Source organism: Eublepharis macularius, chromosome 17 (assembly GCF_028583425.1).
Source record: "Eublepharis macularius isolate TG4126 chromosome 17, MPM_Emac_v1.0, whole genome shotgun sequence".
Lineage (NCBI taxonomy): Eukaryota > Metazoa > Chordata > Lepidosauria > Squamata > Eublepharidae > Eublepharis > Eublepharis macularius.
Genome location: NC_072806.1, coordinates 13,677,439 through 13,693,417, shown reverse-complemented (window position 1 = coordinate 13,693,417; position 15,979 = coordinate 13,677,439). Strand labels below are relative to the sequence as shown.

Genomic DNA, 15,979 nt, shown 5'->3' with positions numbered 1-15,979 from the left:
CGGTCCCCACTTCCGGCTTAGAGGCCCGCCCCTCGCCGCCGTCACCATAGAGACGGCGCAGCGAAGCACTCACTTCCGGCCCAGCCCGTACGTGAAGGGAAACAACCCAAGCCCCGCCTTCCTTGACCGGAAGAAACCTATGCTATGCGGAGGACTCCTCTTACCACAGAGACGCGCGGCCTGGCGAAAAGCAGGGGGATAGAGCGGCATAATGCCGTGAGGCATGGTGGGAAAGAGCCGTGGGAGGGGGCGAGAGGGAAGGGGTGAAAGGCGCATGCGCACAAGGCTTAGCGTCACAATGTTTTTGTTTTTAGTGGCCTCGACACTGATTGGTTTGTTTGTTTGGTTCACAGCAATTCTGCCCCGGTTTAATGGCTGCGGCGGCTGAAACCACAGCAAAAAATGCTCAGGGCAGAAAACTGGCATTTTTCTCTTTCTCCATATGTACACAAGTATCTATTAACGTTATTAATAAGAGGAAGTCCGTTAATGGTAGAATGTTTTGGAGGTGTTTCCTTCATAAGGTCGCCATAGGTGGGAGGCGACTTGACAGCACAAAACACACACACACAGTTATATATTATATTAATATGTTATGTTAATATTGTATTGATATATTACTGTTGATATTGTCAACATTGTTTATATTACTGCTATTAATATATTAATGATATAATATTAATAGGACAAGAGCCTCGTAGCACGGAGTGGTAAGCTGCAGTACTGCAGCCCAAGCTCTGCTCATGACCTGAGTTCGATCCTGGCAGAAGCCGTGTTCAGGTAGCCAGCTCAAGGTTGGCTCAGCCTTGCATCCTTTCGAGGTCGGTAAAATGAGTACCCAGTTTCCTGGGGGTAAAGTGTAGATGACTGGGGAAGGCAATGGCACACCACCCCGTTAAAAGTCTTCCAAGAAAACGTGATGCCACGTCCCCTCATGGGTCAGTAATGACCCCGTGCTTGCACAGGGGATTACCTTTACCTATTAATAGGGCATTATATAAAGTATAATATCAACATAATATTACTATTCATGTTATGGCTATTATACAATATTAATAAATATATCCAAATGTTTTGTGGTGTTTTCTCATCTGCGCGGATGTCCTCGCACCCACTACAGACACGAGTGAAAGCCAGTCTACTGCGGTGTGTCTGATTGTCACGAGATGGTTTTTTTTTTAAAAGAAAGCCTGGGCATTCTCTCTTTCACTCGGCCAACCTAACCTACCTTGCAGGGGTGTTGTGATGACTATAAAACCAGACAATCCCATCCATACTACAAGGCCCTCCACTTTCTTTGAGCAAGTTCTACTGAAATCAGTGGGGCTGATTTCATAATTAGCAAGCCTGTAGGGGCACCCAGCCTATCTCACTGGGGCCCCGCCCTCTCCAGGCTCCACCCCCAAAGTCTCCAGAAATTTCCCAACCTGGAGCTGGCAACATTAATGCCAGACTCAGCTCCCTCCCTGAGTAGTCAAAGCTTCAGAGCCATCCAAAGAAGAGGGGACTCTCCCCTTTCCAATCCCCGCCCACACGCCCTTATATGGACTGTGATGGCGAGGGGCGTGGCCTGCGGGCGGGGTTTCCCGGGCGGAAGGAGTGCAGCGCTGCGCTGGGCGTCTCTGCTGGCTGCCTCGCCCGGGGCGATGGAGGAGGCTCAGCGGCAGGTGCTGCAGCGCTCGCGGGTGCGCCTGGTGAAGGAGCTGCAGGTGGAGCCGCTATGGGACCTGCTGGTGCACCGGGGGATCTTCACGCAGGACATGGTCGAGGAGATCCAGGTAGCTTGGGTTATGTTCAGAGCCTTTGTGCGGAAGAGCTCCGTCGCTTCCTTGTCTGCTCACAAGGACCCGCTGGGCGCCGGCTGCAGCTGCAATGCCAAGGAGGTTGGGATTTCCCCAGCCCTGCCCTGAGCCCGAGAGAAAAATCTCCTCACCTCCAATTCTGACGGTGCAATCCTATGGTGAGTTAGTCCAGTCTAAGCCCGTTGAATTGAGCGGATTTAGTCTGGAGTAACTTTCCATAGGATTGTACTCTTTTTATGCCCATGGATGCAGATCCTTAGGAAGGCACCACACACCAGTGCCTATTGTGTTGTAGCAAAGTATCCAACCATGTGTGAATGCAGCCCCAAGAAGTGCTTTCAGAGGCACGTGTACAAATCCATTCCAAGACTAAGGAAAGAAACTGGAGTCTTCCTAGTCATCCAGCCCACAGCAACATTTTGACTTCGGTTGTTTTCACACACATCGTATAATGCGCTTTCTATGCATTTTAGTGGTTGTTGCACATGGATTTTCCTGTGTGAAACAGGGAGAGCCGATTGCAAATATGAATTGAAAGTGCATTATCCAGTATGTGTGAAAGCGACCTTTGTCGAATTCCCAAGAGTCTCCTCTTCCTTTTCTTGTGGAATGCCAGAAAGGTAAATTGGTCATCTTTGCTCTCCTCTTCAAAAAAAAATTCTTGAACTAGAGGAGTTAGCCGTGTTAGTCTGTAGTAGCAAAATCAAAAAGAGTCCAGTAGCACCTTTAAGACTAACCAATTTTAATTATTATAGCATAAGCTTTCGAGAATCAAGTTCTCTTCATCAGATGCCTGATCAAAATTCTTGAACTGTGTGCCATAATAGACATGTTGTGAGAAAGCTGTTTTTGTACTACATGAAACAACTTAATTGAATAATTAAAGGCTGCCATGAGCCCAAAATATTTATCTACAGAGGAGGCTGACCGTTGTGTCTCTGAGAGAGTTACTATTCTGATCTCTTTCTAGTAAGGTATGATTTGAATGGGATGCTGGCCAGGCAAAAAAATTCAGTGCTGCACTTTGCATGGTGTATCATTTAACTGTGCTGCTACCTGCGCAAAGCAACTGTGAGTGTTTGACTAGCATACTGACACTGCACCTGTCTGAACACTGCCATGCTAACTAAACACATGGAACTGTTTTGTGTGAGCCATAGCCTAGTTTAAATAACAACAACATTTGATTTATATACCACCCTTCAGGATGACTTAACACTCACTCAGAGCGGTCTACAAAGTATGTTATTATTATCCCCACAACAATAATCACCCTGTGAGGTGGGTGGGGTGGAGAGAGCTCCTAGAAGCTGTGACTGACCCAAGGTCACCCAGCTGGTTTCAAGCGGAGGAGTGGGGAATCAAACCCGGTTCTCCAGATTAGAGTCCTGTACTCTTAACCACTACACCAAAGGGAGTACTTTTGCTTTGCCAGCATTACATTTAAAACAACAGCTGCTGATAATTTACTCATTGGAGGAAGGACGGATCATTTGTTCCTAATACAGAGATGCAGCCCACAAAGGAAGGATACTCAGAACATTGACTCACGCAGGAGCATAATGGTGGACTCCCCTATAGGTATGTAGTTTTTACCAATCCTCAAATGTACCTTTAAGGAAGCACCGCAGTTCCATTTTATTTGGTTGTAATGAAATATAAATATGAGCTATCTTTTGGGAGGGGTTCATTTTGGGGTTTCATTGGGTTGGTTTTAAAGTGTGGAGTTTTTAATTGTGATTTCTAAGCGGCTTCAAGCCATGAGGAAAGGCAGGATATAAATATTTAAATAAATAATAAAAATAAATCTTTTCAGGTATAACTAGGCCTTCATTGGGACGTGTGCCTCCAAATGTAATTAGGGGGAGAGACATAAACGTTGGAGAAAGTGGCGTGTAAGTGAGTTTAAGAAAAAGGAAGACCAGTGAAATGAAATAAAAAAGGAGTACAGTGGCATCCTATAGACAGATAAAAATTTACTCCAGCATAAGTTTTCGTGAGTTGGAGCTCACTTCATCAAATGCAGCGGAGTGTAAATATATCAGGGTGATCCATTTATATTCACAGCAATGAAGTCAGTCGCTCCAAAAGGAACATTTAGCAAGGAGTGATGATCCCTGAAGTTCTTGGTGATGGAGATTAGGACAAAGGACTTCTGTTACTGTCATCCAATAAAAAAATTAATGCTGGAGAGTGAAAGTCTGGCTAGCTCTTTACCTGGGAGTAGTTGCGGCTTACACCAAGGGAATGCCCGCTCTAGTTGCAACGTTATTTAAGCCTCTTTAGTCCTCCTTACTTTTTTTTTAAATGGAAAAGCACAGTGTCTTCTCTCTGCATTTGTTAGACGCTCCCGAAGCAATATCTTATCTTCAGAGAGCAGGTACTCGAAGGGATCAAGCCAGGCAGTTGATCACAGACCTGCAGACTCGAGGAAAAGAAGCCCTCCCCACCTTCATCTGGTGCCTCCGCGAAACTGGACAGAATGATCTGGCAGCTTTGCTTGGTGAGGGATGCAGCCAGCCGCAGTTGCGCCCAGTCAATATAGAGCCGATTGTGATCCATTCTTATGCTGGACGAGTTGACGAAGGTATGTCCTGACTGGGCTGATCTTGGTTCAGTTGGATCAGGGACTTCTGTACTCCAGCTTGCTTGTGGGGTTGGGTAAATGCATCCTAATGCATCTCACCCATGATGACAAAGTGTGGTTGGTGTGTGTGTGTGTGAGGGTTGCCAGACCCCACTGGGGACAGGGAATTCCCCACCCCTAGCTGGCATTTCCTGCTACCTCTCAGAGCAGTGGCAGGAGAAAAATAAAATTAAAAAGGGGTGTTGACCAACAGCACAGTGTCACTTCTGGGAAAACCCAGAAGTGATGTCGGTCCTCTCTAGGAATCACCCAAAACTCTATGCTTTTTCTATATAATTCGGGCCAATTCACAGATAGGCATGACATCACTTCCGGGTTTTCCTTGAAGTGATGCCATGTCATTGGCCAACAGTGGTGCACACACACCACTGACCCTGGTCTCCATCTTCATAGTATGCACGCACATGTGTTTGAGGCAAATCTTTGCTCTGCAGAGGAGGTGGTTTAGGAAGTCTAATTGTCCCATACTTGTAGGTATTCGGACAAGTGAATATTTACCTTCTCCAGCCCAGGAGAGATTCCGAGAACCGATTCGTGAAATTACAGCCACTCAGGGTAAGGACAAACCTATGTTCTGATCACCTACTTTAGTTGTGTCCGCTTAACATCCCTCCATAGGCTTACTATAAACATGGTTAGTTGCATTCTGGAGAGGTGGCATAGAAATGTTTAAATAAATAAATAAGCAGGCCATTTTCCCTCCCTCATCCAGCTTCCCTTTACTGGATTGTGGTGGCTTTCAGTCAGTCTAAGGTTAAGGTCTGGGAGTGGGAGTCTGGGATTTTTAAATACAGAGCAGAACCACAAGTGACAAAAGGCACAGATTGGACACTTGTCTGCTTCCCTCAAGTTTTGATGGGAAATGTAGGCATCCTGGTCTCGCAGCTTCGCTCTCTGACTGCTGTCCAATGGACTTTTCAACTGTCACTTGTCCAACATTCCGCCAAGCTGCCTACATTTCCCATCAAAACTTGAGGGAAGCTGACAAGTGTCCAAGCTGTGCCTTTTGTCACTTGTGGTTCTGCTCTCAGTCTTGTTTTTTTGTATGCCTAAGGAGTCCACTGAGTATGGGTAAACCCCAACCTCTTTTGTGTGTTTACTATTAGAGGGAACAAGTTGGGGGCTTGTAAGGAATCACGGAGGGATAAACAATTCAAAACTTCCCACTTGTACACACATACCTAAATCTTCTTAAAAATTCTTAGAGAATTAAGTAAGTCATTTCCCTATAACCTTTTTTCCTTTTTTAACTGATTCTAAGACGTTCTCTCTACTCAGACATGATGCAGACAGGTTTTGTGTTTGTTCTCCTTTGCAGGATGTGTGTATGTATTTCTGAGGGGGTATGTGTAGGAAATCATAATCCCACACTATGTGCCTTCGTCTGAATTACTTGGGTGAGGGATTGGTATATGATTTTGCAACTTTAACCTGTTTTATAGGTTCTGTAGCAGAGAGAGATGCACGGAACCATGACATGGTTAGTTGTTTAAACCTATACCTTCTGTGGTTTTCTTTTTGGAGTTTGTCAAATGGAATTAAAGTCAGCTTTGCTTTGCCAATATAGAAGTGTCAGCCACTCTCCTTTCTCCCCCCCCCCCCCCGTCATATATACAAGACACAGAGTGGAACTACAAGTGACGAAAGGCACAGATTGGACACTTGTCAGCTTCCCTCAAGTTTTGATGGGAAATGTAGGCGTCCTGGTCTTGCTGCTTGGCTCTCCGACTGCTGTCCAATGGACTTTTCAACTGTCACTTGTCCAACATTCCGCCAAGCTGCCTACATTTCCCGCCAAAACTTGAGGGAAGCTGGCAAGTGTCCAATCTGTGCCTTTCGTCACTTGTAGTTCCGCTCACAGACTTTAGAATTTTGTAGCATTATGCCCTTGTGAATTAAGTACCCTTCATTTGCAAATTAGCTTGCCCAGGGTGGGGTGAGAGTTTTTAATATGGGCATAGTATCACCAAAAAGCCAGTCAGGGAGCCTAGCACAACATTAATTGGAGTCAGTTGAACCAGTTGCATAATTGAGAATCTGTGTTAATATTCTTTTAACTCACATGTTCTTAGCAGAAAATAAACGGTGAATTCTTATGTTGTGTGGCAGGTTTATGCCGTGAAATCTGACCCCTGTGGGTATTGCCTTATTATCAACAATGTGAACTTCACCAAAGAGTCTGGCCACGCTGCCCGCATCGGCTCCGACGTGGACTGCCAGAGACTGGAGAGGCGCTTCAGACGGTTCCGTTTCGAAGTCTTGACTCGACGAGATCTCAGAGCGCAGGTTGACAACAAAGGGATACAACTTCAAACAGCCTCTTTGCAGTGGCTGTTTCCCATAGTTGATCACGAGGGGCTAGCCGTGCCAATAGGTTTACACAAAGCTCAGTTCAGGCACCATGCATAACTGTGTTTTATTTTAACAGGGATTAGTTGGAGACCAGGATTTGGCTCACAGACGGTTGTTCCAGGGTGGGTATGCCTCACTAGATGCTGGCTTAGTCCATCAGAGAGATGGCTAGCAAGACACGGTGAAAGGCAAGATAGGTTCCAATTCTGGACCACTCTGGCCAAGCCTCTCTGTAGCCTGGGAGGTGCTTGAGGATGATACCAGGGAGGCAAGACAGATTGCTTGTACATCATGCAAAACCCAGGGCTTTTTTTCAGGGGGAATGTGGGGGAATGGAGTTCTGGCACCTCTTGAAAATACTCGGCAATAGTGCTTGAAAATAATATGATTTCAAAGAATCCCGTGTGTTTCTTCCTCATTTCCCTCTTGAGAGTTCCGCCACCTCTTTTCCCAGGAAAAAAAGCCCTGGCAAAACCATTAGTTTAGTTTAGTTTATTTGATGTTTAACCCGCCCTCCCCACAAGTGGGCTCAGGATGGGCTACAACAGTCATAAAATAAAATTACATAGCAGATTACACAATAAAATTCAGCAATTAAAATTATATATATACAAAAACCTGATATAGTTTGCTACACATTGTTTCCCCCAGCATACAAAGAGGAGGTAGACAGACACACGAGCTGTACTCGAATACCGGAGACCGGTGGGAGGCTCAATGATGGCCCTGACGCTGGACTCAACTGTAAGCCTGGTGGAACATCTCCGTCTTGCAGGCTGCCAAAATGATACAAGATCCTGGCAGGCCCGAGTGTCCTCAGACAGAGAGTTCCACCAGGTTGGGGCCAGGAAGACTAAACAACTTAGTGAAGACTAAACAACTTCAAACAACAGTTTCCAATCCTGGTTTGATGGAGCCTAACAAAGGGTTGAATCCAGACTAAACTGGCAGTTTCTACTGATTTCCTCCTTCCTGTAGCACACCATCCCTCCAATGCTGTTCCTCAGCCTTCCCCCCCTCCCAGGAGCAGCATTTCACACAGATCAATGGGAAGGGGGAGGCAGAAAACTAAGGCATTTATACTTTTAAATCCCATCGGCTTGTTTTATATGGTAGCTTAAATTCTAAGTGATGATTTTAAGTTGTTAAAGCAGCAAAATAAGTTTAGTTTGTAAATATTAACCCTAACCTTAAAACATCTTTATTGGGGAAAGGCAAAGGAAGGAATAAAAATTTCCTTTCTCCATGGGTTAAAATGTTGTGGAAAATCTAGATCTCTACATATCACTTCCTTGAAGCTGCAGAATTTGGACCGGGGAAGGTCAGGCTAGGTTAAGCACCGCCAATAAGACACTCTCTACACGAGACATCTTACACTAGGGTACTCGAGTATAGGGAGATGCATTGTTAGCCAGGAAGCATAGTTTAAAAAGACAGAGCCAAAGGCTGTGTTCATTTGACCTCTCTACATGAGGGTAGTTTAAAAAGTCAGAGCTGGTGGAGATGGCTCCTTAGAGGGTTTGTTAATTTCATCTATGCCTCCCTGAAGGCTCTGTCAATTTCACCTCCCCTTAGCTGAGGCAAAGATGAAATTTAAAAAAAACCCTGAGGAGCAATCTCCACCGGCTCTATCTTTTAAAACTATGCTTCCCGGCTAAGATTGTGTCTCCTTACATTCAAGCATCCTCATGTACGATGTCTCATGTAGAGAGACTCTTAAGTTGTGCCTGAAACTCATCTGCATCCCCCCCCCCCATTAAAGCAGTTGATGATACGAGTATAGCTCAAAAATCACATTTCCTATATGCGAGAAAGAACTCCCGTGATTGACAAGCTGAAAAAGAATGTTCCTTTATATAGGTGGCTCCTTTCCAAATAAAGTCAGGAGTTGAATGGGGTAGTGATAGCTCTTTCCTCTTCATTCATTCTTGTGGCCACGTACCCTGGCTTCTGCTCATCTTTCATTCTGATCCTTTGGTGATTAAGAGAGTGTCAGTTCCCATCATTTTGGCTTTGCCTGTCAGCGATACGTTGGTAGTCTGTGGTTTGTAAAGGAGAAGGGACGAAGCATACATCAACATGAACGTTTTTAACATGAGGTTTTTGCAAACATCTATAGGAAATTGCCCAGGAGCTGCAGAGCCTGGCAAGGCGGGACCACGGATCTCTCGATTGCTGTGTGGTTGTAATCCTTTCCCACGGCTGTCAGGTAGCGTTTTGGGGATCCGTAAAACCCTCGGGGCTGGTGTGTTTAAATTATTCTGTATTGTGCCAAGTACGTAACTGTGTGCTCTAAAGTATTCTTCCGCATATGAGTTTAGTAAGAGCTGTTCTTGCTTTTGCACCAAGGTGATGTCATTAAAATCTGGCTATGCACAGTCAATGAAATAGAGAGGAATACTGTTGGCCTCCTACAAACCTGCCCCACTGGCAACATTTAATCTAGCATTGATTGGAGGTGGGAAGAAGGACATGGAAAACTCTATGGATGACTGCAGGAAACAACAGACCTGAGGCTTTTTGCGGGAACCACACAACCTCCAAAGTTACAAGGACTAGAAGTCTAAATTTGCTAGAAATCCACATTTCTGTATTATAATCATAGTCATTCTTCGCCTTTCCACAGCACAGCAACAGAGTTATTTTATTAGCTTCTGCTTTTTGGTCTGTGTGATTGCAGGACCGTGGGCCCGAATTAACTAGCAGCTCAGGTGAATGATTTTAATTAATTAAAATAAACCTCAGTTGGGGAGCTGCTCCTGAAAGATAGGACTGTGCGCTGAATGCTGGTGAGAGTTGAGTAGGTCAGGCGAGTTCAACACCCATCCTCCTTTCTCTGCCCTTAACTGGCTTTGTATGGCTGTCCTTCCTAATGGTAAAACTCTTCTGGGTGCTCTGGTCAGGCCTGATTCAGATACAGATGTGCACTTAAGAAGCCCTTAGCATCTAGTTGGCTTTCCCATTTCAAATCATTGAACTCCTGGCTAGAGGTACACTACAGATAGCCTCTGTCGGGTATTGCACACAAATATAGTTATAGATCCAGAGGAGTTAGCCGTGTTAGTCTGTAGTAGCAAAATCAAAAAGAGTCCAGTAGCGCCTTTAAGACTAACCAATTTTATTGTAGCATAAGCTTTCGAGAATCACGTTCTGACGAAGAAAATGTGATTCTCGAAAGCTTATGCTACAATAAAATTGGTTAGTCTTAAAGGTGCTACTGGACTCTTTTTGAAATGTAATTATGGAGTCTTTGCTTCTGTTTTAAGCCTTTATTATTACAAAATAATTATTCAGTATTCTTGATATCAACACAACCAACAGACAATCATGCCGTCTATTATAACGACGTAGATCATTAAAGGACAGCGAGTCCAAAAAAAGTATCTTACCCAAAGATACAAAGGTCACAGGCAAGGAGGCCCTTCTGAGAAGACGCTTTCTGTACATTTATCTTGTCATATTTATAGGGTTTCAGAACCATCTCCTTAAAATAGCTGTTTATCCAACTTCAGATGCTCAAGTTCTTGGCTAACTTATCATCTTATAACTTCATACACCAAATAAGATATGAAACAACTTATTGAAACATATAACAATAAGTTAGTTCGTATTTACTACTTTTTATGTTAACAACATTTATGTAGAGTTAGTGATTACAGGTTTCTCATACATTTGAATATCTTTTGGCCCTCCACCAGTAAGACTATAATATTGCCAGCTTCTTTGAAGTTAAATATTCTTGTCATTCTCAGATACTCCCTGCACCTGGGCCTTGGTAAATTGTATATATTGGTACGAGTTACATGGCTCTTCTAATCTACCCATGGCAATTCAACTGTGTAACTCTATTGTTTTACGTCCCTCTCCAAGATCTAGGCCTCTAGACTCCCTCTGGGGTTTTCTTGTTATGGGGCTGAGCTAGCCTTGAATAACGTTCTTGGATATGAACTTTCATGAGCCACAACTCACTTCTTCAGATATGTATCTGAAGAAGTGAGCTGTGGCTCATGAAAGCTCAATCTCTACCACAAATTTTGTTAGTCTTATAGGTGCTACTGGACACTTGCTCTTTTCTACTGCTACAGACAGACATGGCTATCCATCTTGTTCTTGGTTATATCCAGAAACTGTTCCCCTATAGTTTTAGCCATATCCATAACAGGACGTTTTGGAGGCCTTCCTTTCATTCATAGGGTCGCCATAAGTTGATAGTGACTTGACAGCACCCAACACACACACCTGCCTTCAGATTCCTGCTTCCTCTAATTCTCCGTTTATAGGCCTTCTCCTCCTGCCTCCGCAGCTTCTTCCTTTATGTCAGACTACCTGCAAGGAAAGAGGGGGAATATGTACCGATTCTTGACTCTTGCTGGTTCCCAGGGTCAGCTGGTGGTTCGTTTCCTTTCTTCCAGACCAGCCACATTCAGTTCCCTGGTGGGATCTACGGTGCAGATGGAATGCCCATCGCAGTGGAAAAAATTGTCAGCTACTTCAATGGATCTAACTGCCCATGCTTAAGGGGGAAGCCCAAACTCTTCTTTATTCAAGCCTGTGGAGGAAGTGAGTATTCAGATGGACAAATCCCCTAGCTCTGTTCCATCAATCCATACCACTGTGGGTTCTTGTCTCCAAGCTTGCACACACTTCTCCATTCTCACACAGAACCATGATTAAAAGCTACCTCTGGTTTTGCATAACTTACAACGAACTTGACTTAGTTCATGCTTGCCCCAGCCCTTAACAGATATTCTAAGCCTGGACATTTAAGAGCCCAGTTGGGGGTGGGGGGAGGAAGGGAACTAACTCCAGTTAATCTGCAAGGGGGGAGCAAACTAAACAGGGCTCATGATTGTTGTTGTTGTTTTAACCCTGGTTAGATAAGAGTTCTGAATGCAACTCCGGAGGAGATTGTTCATTTATTAACTGCGGTTAGAATGGCAAAGACTTTGAGGAAATGTAACAGACTGGTTATTTAGGGTGTGGAATAAAGTAATAAAAGTCCATATATTTGGAAGAAGGAAGGCAGTTTCTCCACAAGAAAATGGGCTTTATTTCTGAGAGCTTGGGATTGATAAAAGAGGCCGGAGTGCATAATCCTGTACCCTGTTGAACACTCAACTGTATTTCTGTCCTTTGCATCGTTGAATCTGTCCCTGCTATTTTTAGTAAAATTAATTAAGGGTTATTTTAAAAAGCGAATGAGCGAACAGCCCATTAGGTCGGCCTTGTACGTTTGCAGGTGCCATTTCCTTTGAGAGTGAAGAGCGTATTTCATTTTCTTAATCGCTCCTCCCAGTGAAATAACCTTTCTCTGACTGAAGTAACTTGAATCTTCCATCACTGCCAGGGGCATTAGACGATCTTAGAAGGAACTTCGAGGGATCTGTCTTTGGTGCAACACCCACCAAAAGCCCTGCCTCCTCCCGCGCAACGTGTGTGCTTAACAACATCAACAGTGATTTGGGCCCTTTTTGCTCCGCCCCTTTAGGGGATCAAAGGACAGCAGCCGTCACACCTGTCTGCCTTCAGAGTTCCACAGCTAAGTCCACTCCACAATGACTGCCTCTGTGATCTCATGTTGCTGCCCTCTGCTTTTGTTGTTTTCAGGCAGTCCCCTTGTGGAGTAGGGGCAAGAACTTGTCGTCTTTTCTCTTCCCAGCAGCAAGAACCTCCTATCAGTCTCCTGGACTTTCTGCTGCCTCCTTTATATAGGCAGTTGTGTGCTGCCGGTAGAGTCCATGCCTGTTCAGGCCAATTTGCTTAATAGATTGCCTAAATTGCTTCTAGTTGGCTCAGGGGCTGCCCTGACAGCTTCTCTGGGGTCACAGCACTGCGCATGCCACATTCTCCTTCCAGTCTGCTTACCGATCTGTAAGGCAAGATGCCGAAGGGACAGTGTTTGCTTTAGAGCTGCTAAGCCTGGTGCTGGAAATAGATTCCTTTGGAAGTGCATGAGAGTACAATCAGCGCTTATAAGAACTGAGAGCCAGTGTGGTGTAGTGGTTAGGGTGTCGCACTAGAATCTGGAAGACCCAGGTTTGAATCCCCACTCTGCCAAGGAAGTTTGCTGGGTGACCTTAGGCCAGTCACACTCTCTCCGTCTAACCTACCTCACAGGGTTGGTGTTGGGAGAATAAAACAGAGGAGAGGAGAACGATGTAATCCGCTTTGGGTCACCGTTGGGGAGAAAGGCCCAGTATAAATGAATAAATTTAGGAGAGGGCTAGATGACTCTTAAGAGCGAACATCTCCAAATGTTGCAACATAGTGCAAGGCCTACGTTTTGGAGGCTTCTTGGAGGCAACATTTGCCTGGAAATTCAACTTGTGGCATAAGGAAGCTCTTTGCGGTTCCTGTATTCATTTGTATGGTGCATGTGTTTGCCTCTCTAGAGCAAATGGACCGAGGGTTTGAGGTGGATTCTGAGCCCTCAGTAGATCAACGACATGAAAGCACTCTAGATTCTGATGCAAGCCCCTTCCAGATACCCGCGGGAGACCCCGATGAACCAGATGCCGTAGCCAGCTTGCCCACCCCTAGTGACATCTTAGTGTCTTACTCAACTTTTCCAGGTGAGTACCGGCAGCATAAGATGTCCCTTAGATGCACACAGACACAAGTTCAATCCCCACCTCTCCAGTTAAAGAGTCTTTGGTAGGTAGTGTTAGGAATAATCTTTCTCTGCCCCTTCCAAGAATATGTTCATCATCATAAGGACTAGGAACTTGCGTTTTAAAAAAACAAAAAGTCCAGATTCTCAGGAAGCTGAATTCTTCATCTAAGACTGCATTTCATGAGCAATCTGCCTTCGTGTGGGATTAATGCCGATCAAAGTGAGAAGGTTGGTTTCTTAGTGGTTTTTCTTGCATCCTTTCCTAAGGTTTTGTGTCCTGGAGGGATAAACAAAGCGGTTCCTGGTACGTGGAAACCCTAGACCAGATTCTTGATCAATTTGCCCATTCTGAAGATCTGCTCACCATGCTACTGAGGGTAAATCCAGTGTGTGTGTGCACACGCTCACACACACTCCTATCTCTTTCTATTGTCAGTCCCTGGCAGGTAAACCCTTCACGCACATCCACAGTGAACACACGTTGGTTCCAGCAGAATCAGCTTTATTAGGATCTATGCAGTTCAGGTCTGTTCTCCATCATGGAGCTTGACAGAAGTGACAATTCAAATCAAGCAGTCTCTGTTATAGTTGATTTTTCCCGCGCTCCAAATGACAGTTAGGTTTTGGTGCGCAAGCCTACAAGAGTTCTGTGAGAACCTATTTAGTTATGACTTTTTATTAGGTATACAATGCCTACTTCCCAGCATCTGGGAACAGGAGAGAAAACTGGAATGTAAACACATCAAGGTCACGGCTAGCCAAGACTCGCATGTTTCTCTAAGATAACAGGGGAGGCCCTTTCTGGGTCCTAAGGAAGTAACGTCTGCAATCTGGTTACAGATGATCAGAGAGAGTTACACATCAATTCAGTAATAATGCAGTATAGCTTCAGCATATTGCAGTACAAGCAGTATAACAACCATACAACCATGGTATGGCTGTATGCAGACATGACGTCTGTGCTGGTGTTACTGGTACCACTGTTCATGCTGGAATGATATTTTCCTAGCTGGAATCTTGAAAAGTAAATTTGTAGCTGGAATTGCCCTTTGCCATCCTAGTTTTATGACTTCGGTTGCAGGACTCCTTTTTTAGATTACTGGGTTGTGAAGAGGTCTGAAACCTGGTCATAACTGGCCCCCCGCTTAATTCAAGAACAAAACAGCCTAGTCTCACCAGTTCTAAAAATCCCTACTGCCAAGACAGAAGCCGTCAGAGACCTTTGTGGCTAAGAGGTCTTAGTTTCCTTCTCTTCACCCAAGAGCTTGAGTGTTTTGACTCTGGGGTGAGCTGGAGAGATGAAGTCACCTCTCCTTAACAGAGTATTTACCTGTTTTTTGAAGTATACTTTTTTGTCTGAACAAAATCTGGGGTGCACTTTGTTCTTGCACTGCCAAAAAAGTATAGGTTTGAGACTACGGAAGGTTAAGATTGGCTCATTTTTAAGGACGCTCACATGCTGTCACTCTGCATGAGTCCCTGTTCTCAGTGTGCCTCTGGACTGGAAGGAAGCCAGACTCATGCAGTAACACAATCAGTGGCTTGTCTGGTACAGGAGATTGATATCCAAGGGGCACCCTTTCTGTGTGCAAAACAGCATCCACGCATGGCAAAGGTCTCTCTTCTCTTCCTCCAGGTGGCAAATGCCGTTTCTGCAAAAGGGAAGTACAAACAGATGCCTGGCTGTTTCAACTTCCTCCGCAAAAGGTTCCTCTTCATGACCGAATGATATCCTGACCTTAGGCGCTCTGTCCGGAGGAAGTAATTGTTCCAGAAGGGACCCATGGAAGATGCTCCATGCTGGGATGGTCCATGAGCTGTGAAAAGATTCCTCTGTTTCTTGAAGTACAGGATTCTTCATTTTGGAGCAGAGTCTTGCGTGGATCCCAAAAGAAGTGCCTGGAACTTTGTTTGGGTTGAGCCCTCCGCTCCTTGTGCATGATTTTTCCTTGGGGGAATCCTCTACACATTCTTTGTGTTTTCAGTCTCAACTTTCATACGGCCATTCTGCAGATTTGGCTTTGGAGTTTCTACTGTGCCAACGGCTTTAACCTTGATCATGGCTCCCTTCCTGCCCCCTGCCATCTTGAACCTCAGAAATTACAGGACTGTGAGGGCGCTCTGCTTTATTTCTCAGAGGTGACCTTCCCTTCCCCTTTCTCAAACTACGGTTCCCACATCTGTTTCAGGGAAGCCATGTCAGTTAAGGCAGCTTAAGACTGCTGTATAGACAGACACCTGAGTTTAAAAAATCAGGCATTTTGACAGGGGAATTAATTTTGCATATCATCTCTTGTAGCATTAAATATTCTATATTCATATGTAATCCAACTTGGTGTTTTTATTTACAGTTTGTACCCAGGGATTGCATCTGTTCTGTAACTCCTCAAGGAAGGAAAAGAGAGTATAATATTTACTGTGAAATCCAAACAGAGTTACTCCAGTCTAAGCCCGTTGAAATCAATGGGCTTAGACTGGAGTAACCCGGTTTAGGATTTCACTGTTAGTGTTGAGCTCAAATTTTCAACTTTAGCCTCTTTTTTTGTTATATAAGGGATACTTTTT

The 15,979-nt window shown here is 44.7% G+C and overlaps 1 protein-coding gene across 5 annotated transcripts; it reads left to right on the top strand.

The window, feature by feature from the left end:
* The first annotated feature begins 1,608 nt into the window (after positions 1-1,608).
* Positions 1,609-15,735, top strand: CASP9 (caspase 9). 5 transcript variants are annotated; one of them, XM_055002020.1, is made up of 11 exons: positions 1,609-1,778; positions 3,311-3,383; positions 4,147-4,389; positions 4,924-5,004; positions 5,892-5,929; positions 6,559-6,735; positions 8,921-9,010; positions 11,214-11,361; positions 13,194-13,373; positions 13,682-13,791; positions 15,051-15,735. In XM_055002020.1, the coding sequence occupies exons 1-11, from the start codon at positions 1,647-1,649 to the stop codon at positions 15,141-15,143; spliced, it is 1,365 nt and encodes a 454-aa protein (XP_054857995.1). In that variant the 5' UTR covers positions 1,609-1,646; the 3' UTR covers positions 15,144-15,735. The 5 variants fall into 5 exon arrangements, with proteins under 5 accessions (XP_054857995.1, XP_054857997.1, XP_054857996.1 ...); XM_055002024.1 differs by having other exon boundaries at positions 1,745-1,778; positions 3,238-3,383; XM_055002022.1 differs by lacking the exon at positions 3,311-3,383 and having other exon boundaries at positions 4,176-4,389.
* Positions 15,736-15,979: the final 244 nt, after the last annotated feature.

What these genes read in the sequence shown, in the direction of transcription:
- CASP9 (XM_055002020.1), top strand. Translation starts at nt 1,647, where the DNA reads ATGGAGGAGGCTCAGCGGCAGGTGCTGCAGCGCTCGCGGGTGCGCCTG. An exon ending in TCCTTTCCCACGGCTGTCAG is followed by an intron (nt 9,011 to 11,213) that starts GTAGCGTTTTGG and finishes CCTTTCTTCCAG; the next exon opens with ACCAGCCACATTCAGTTCCC. An exon ending in TGCTCACCATGCTACTGAGG is followed by an intron (nt 13,792 to 15,050) that starts GTAAATCCAGTG and finishes CTCTTCCTCCAG; the next exon opens with GTGGCAAATGCCGTTTCTGC.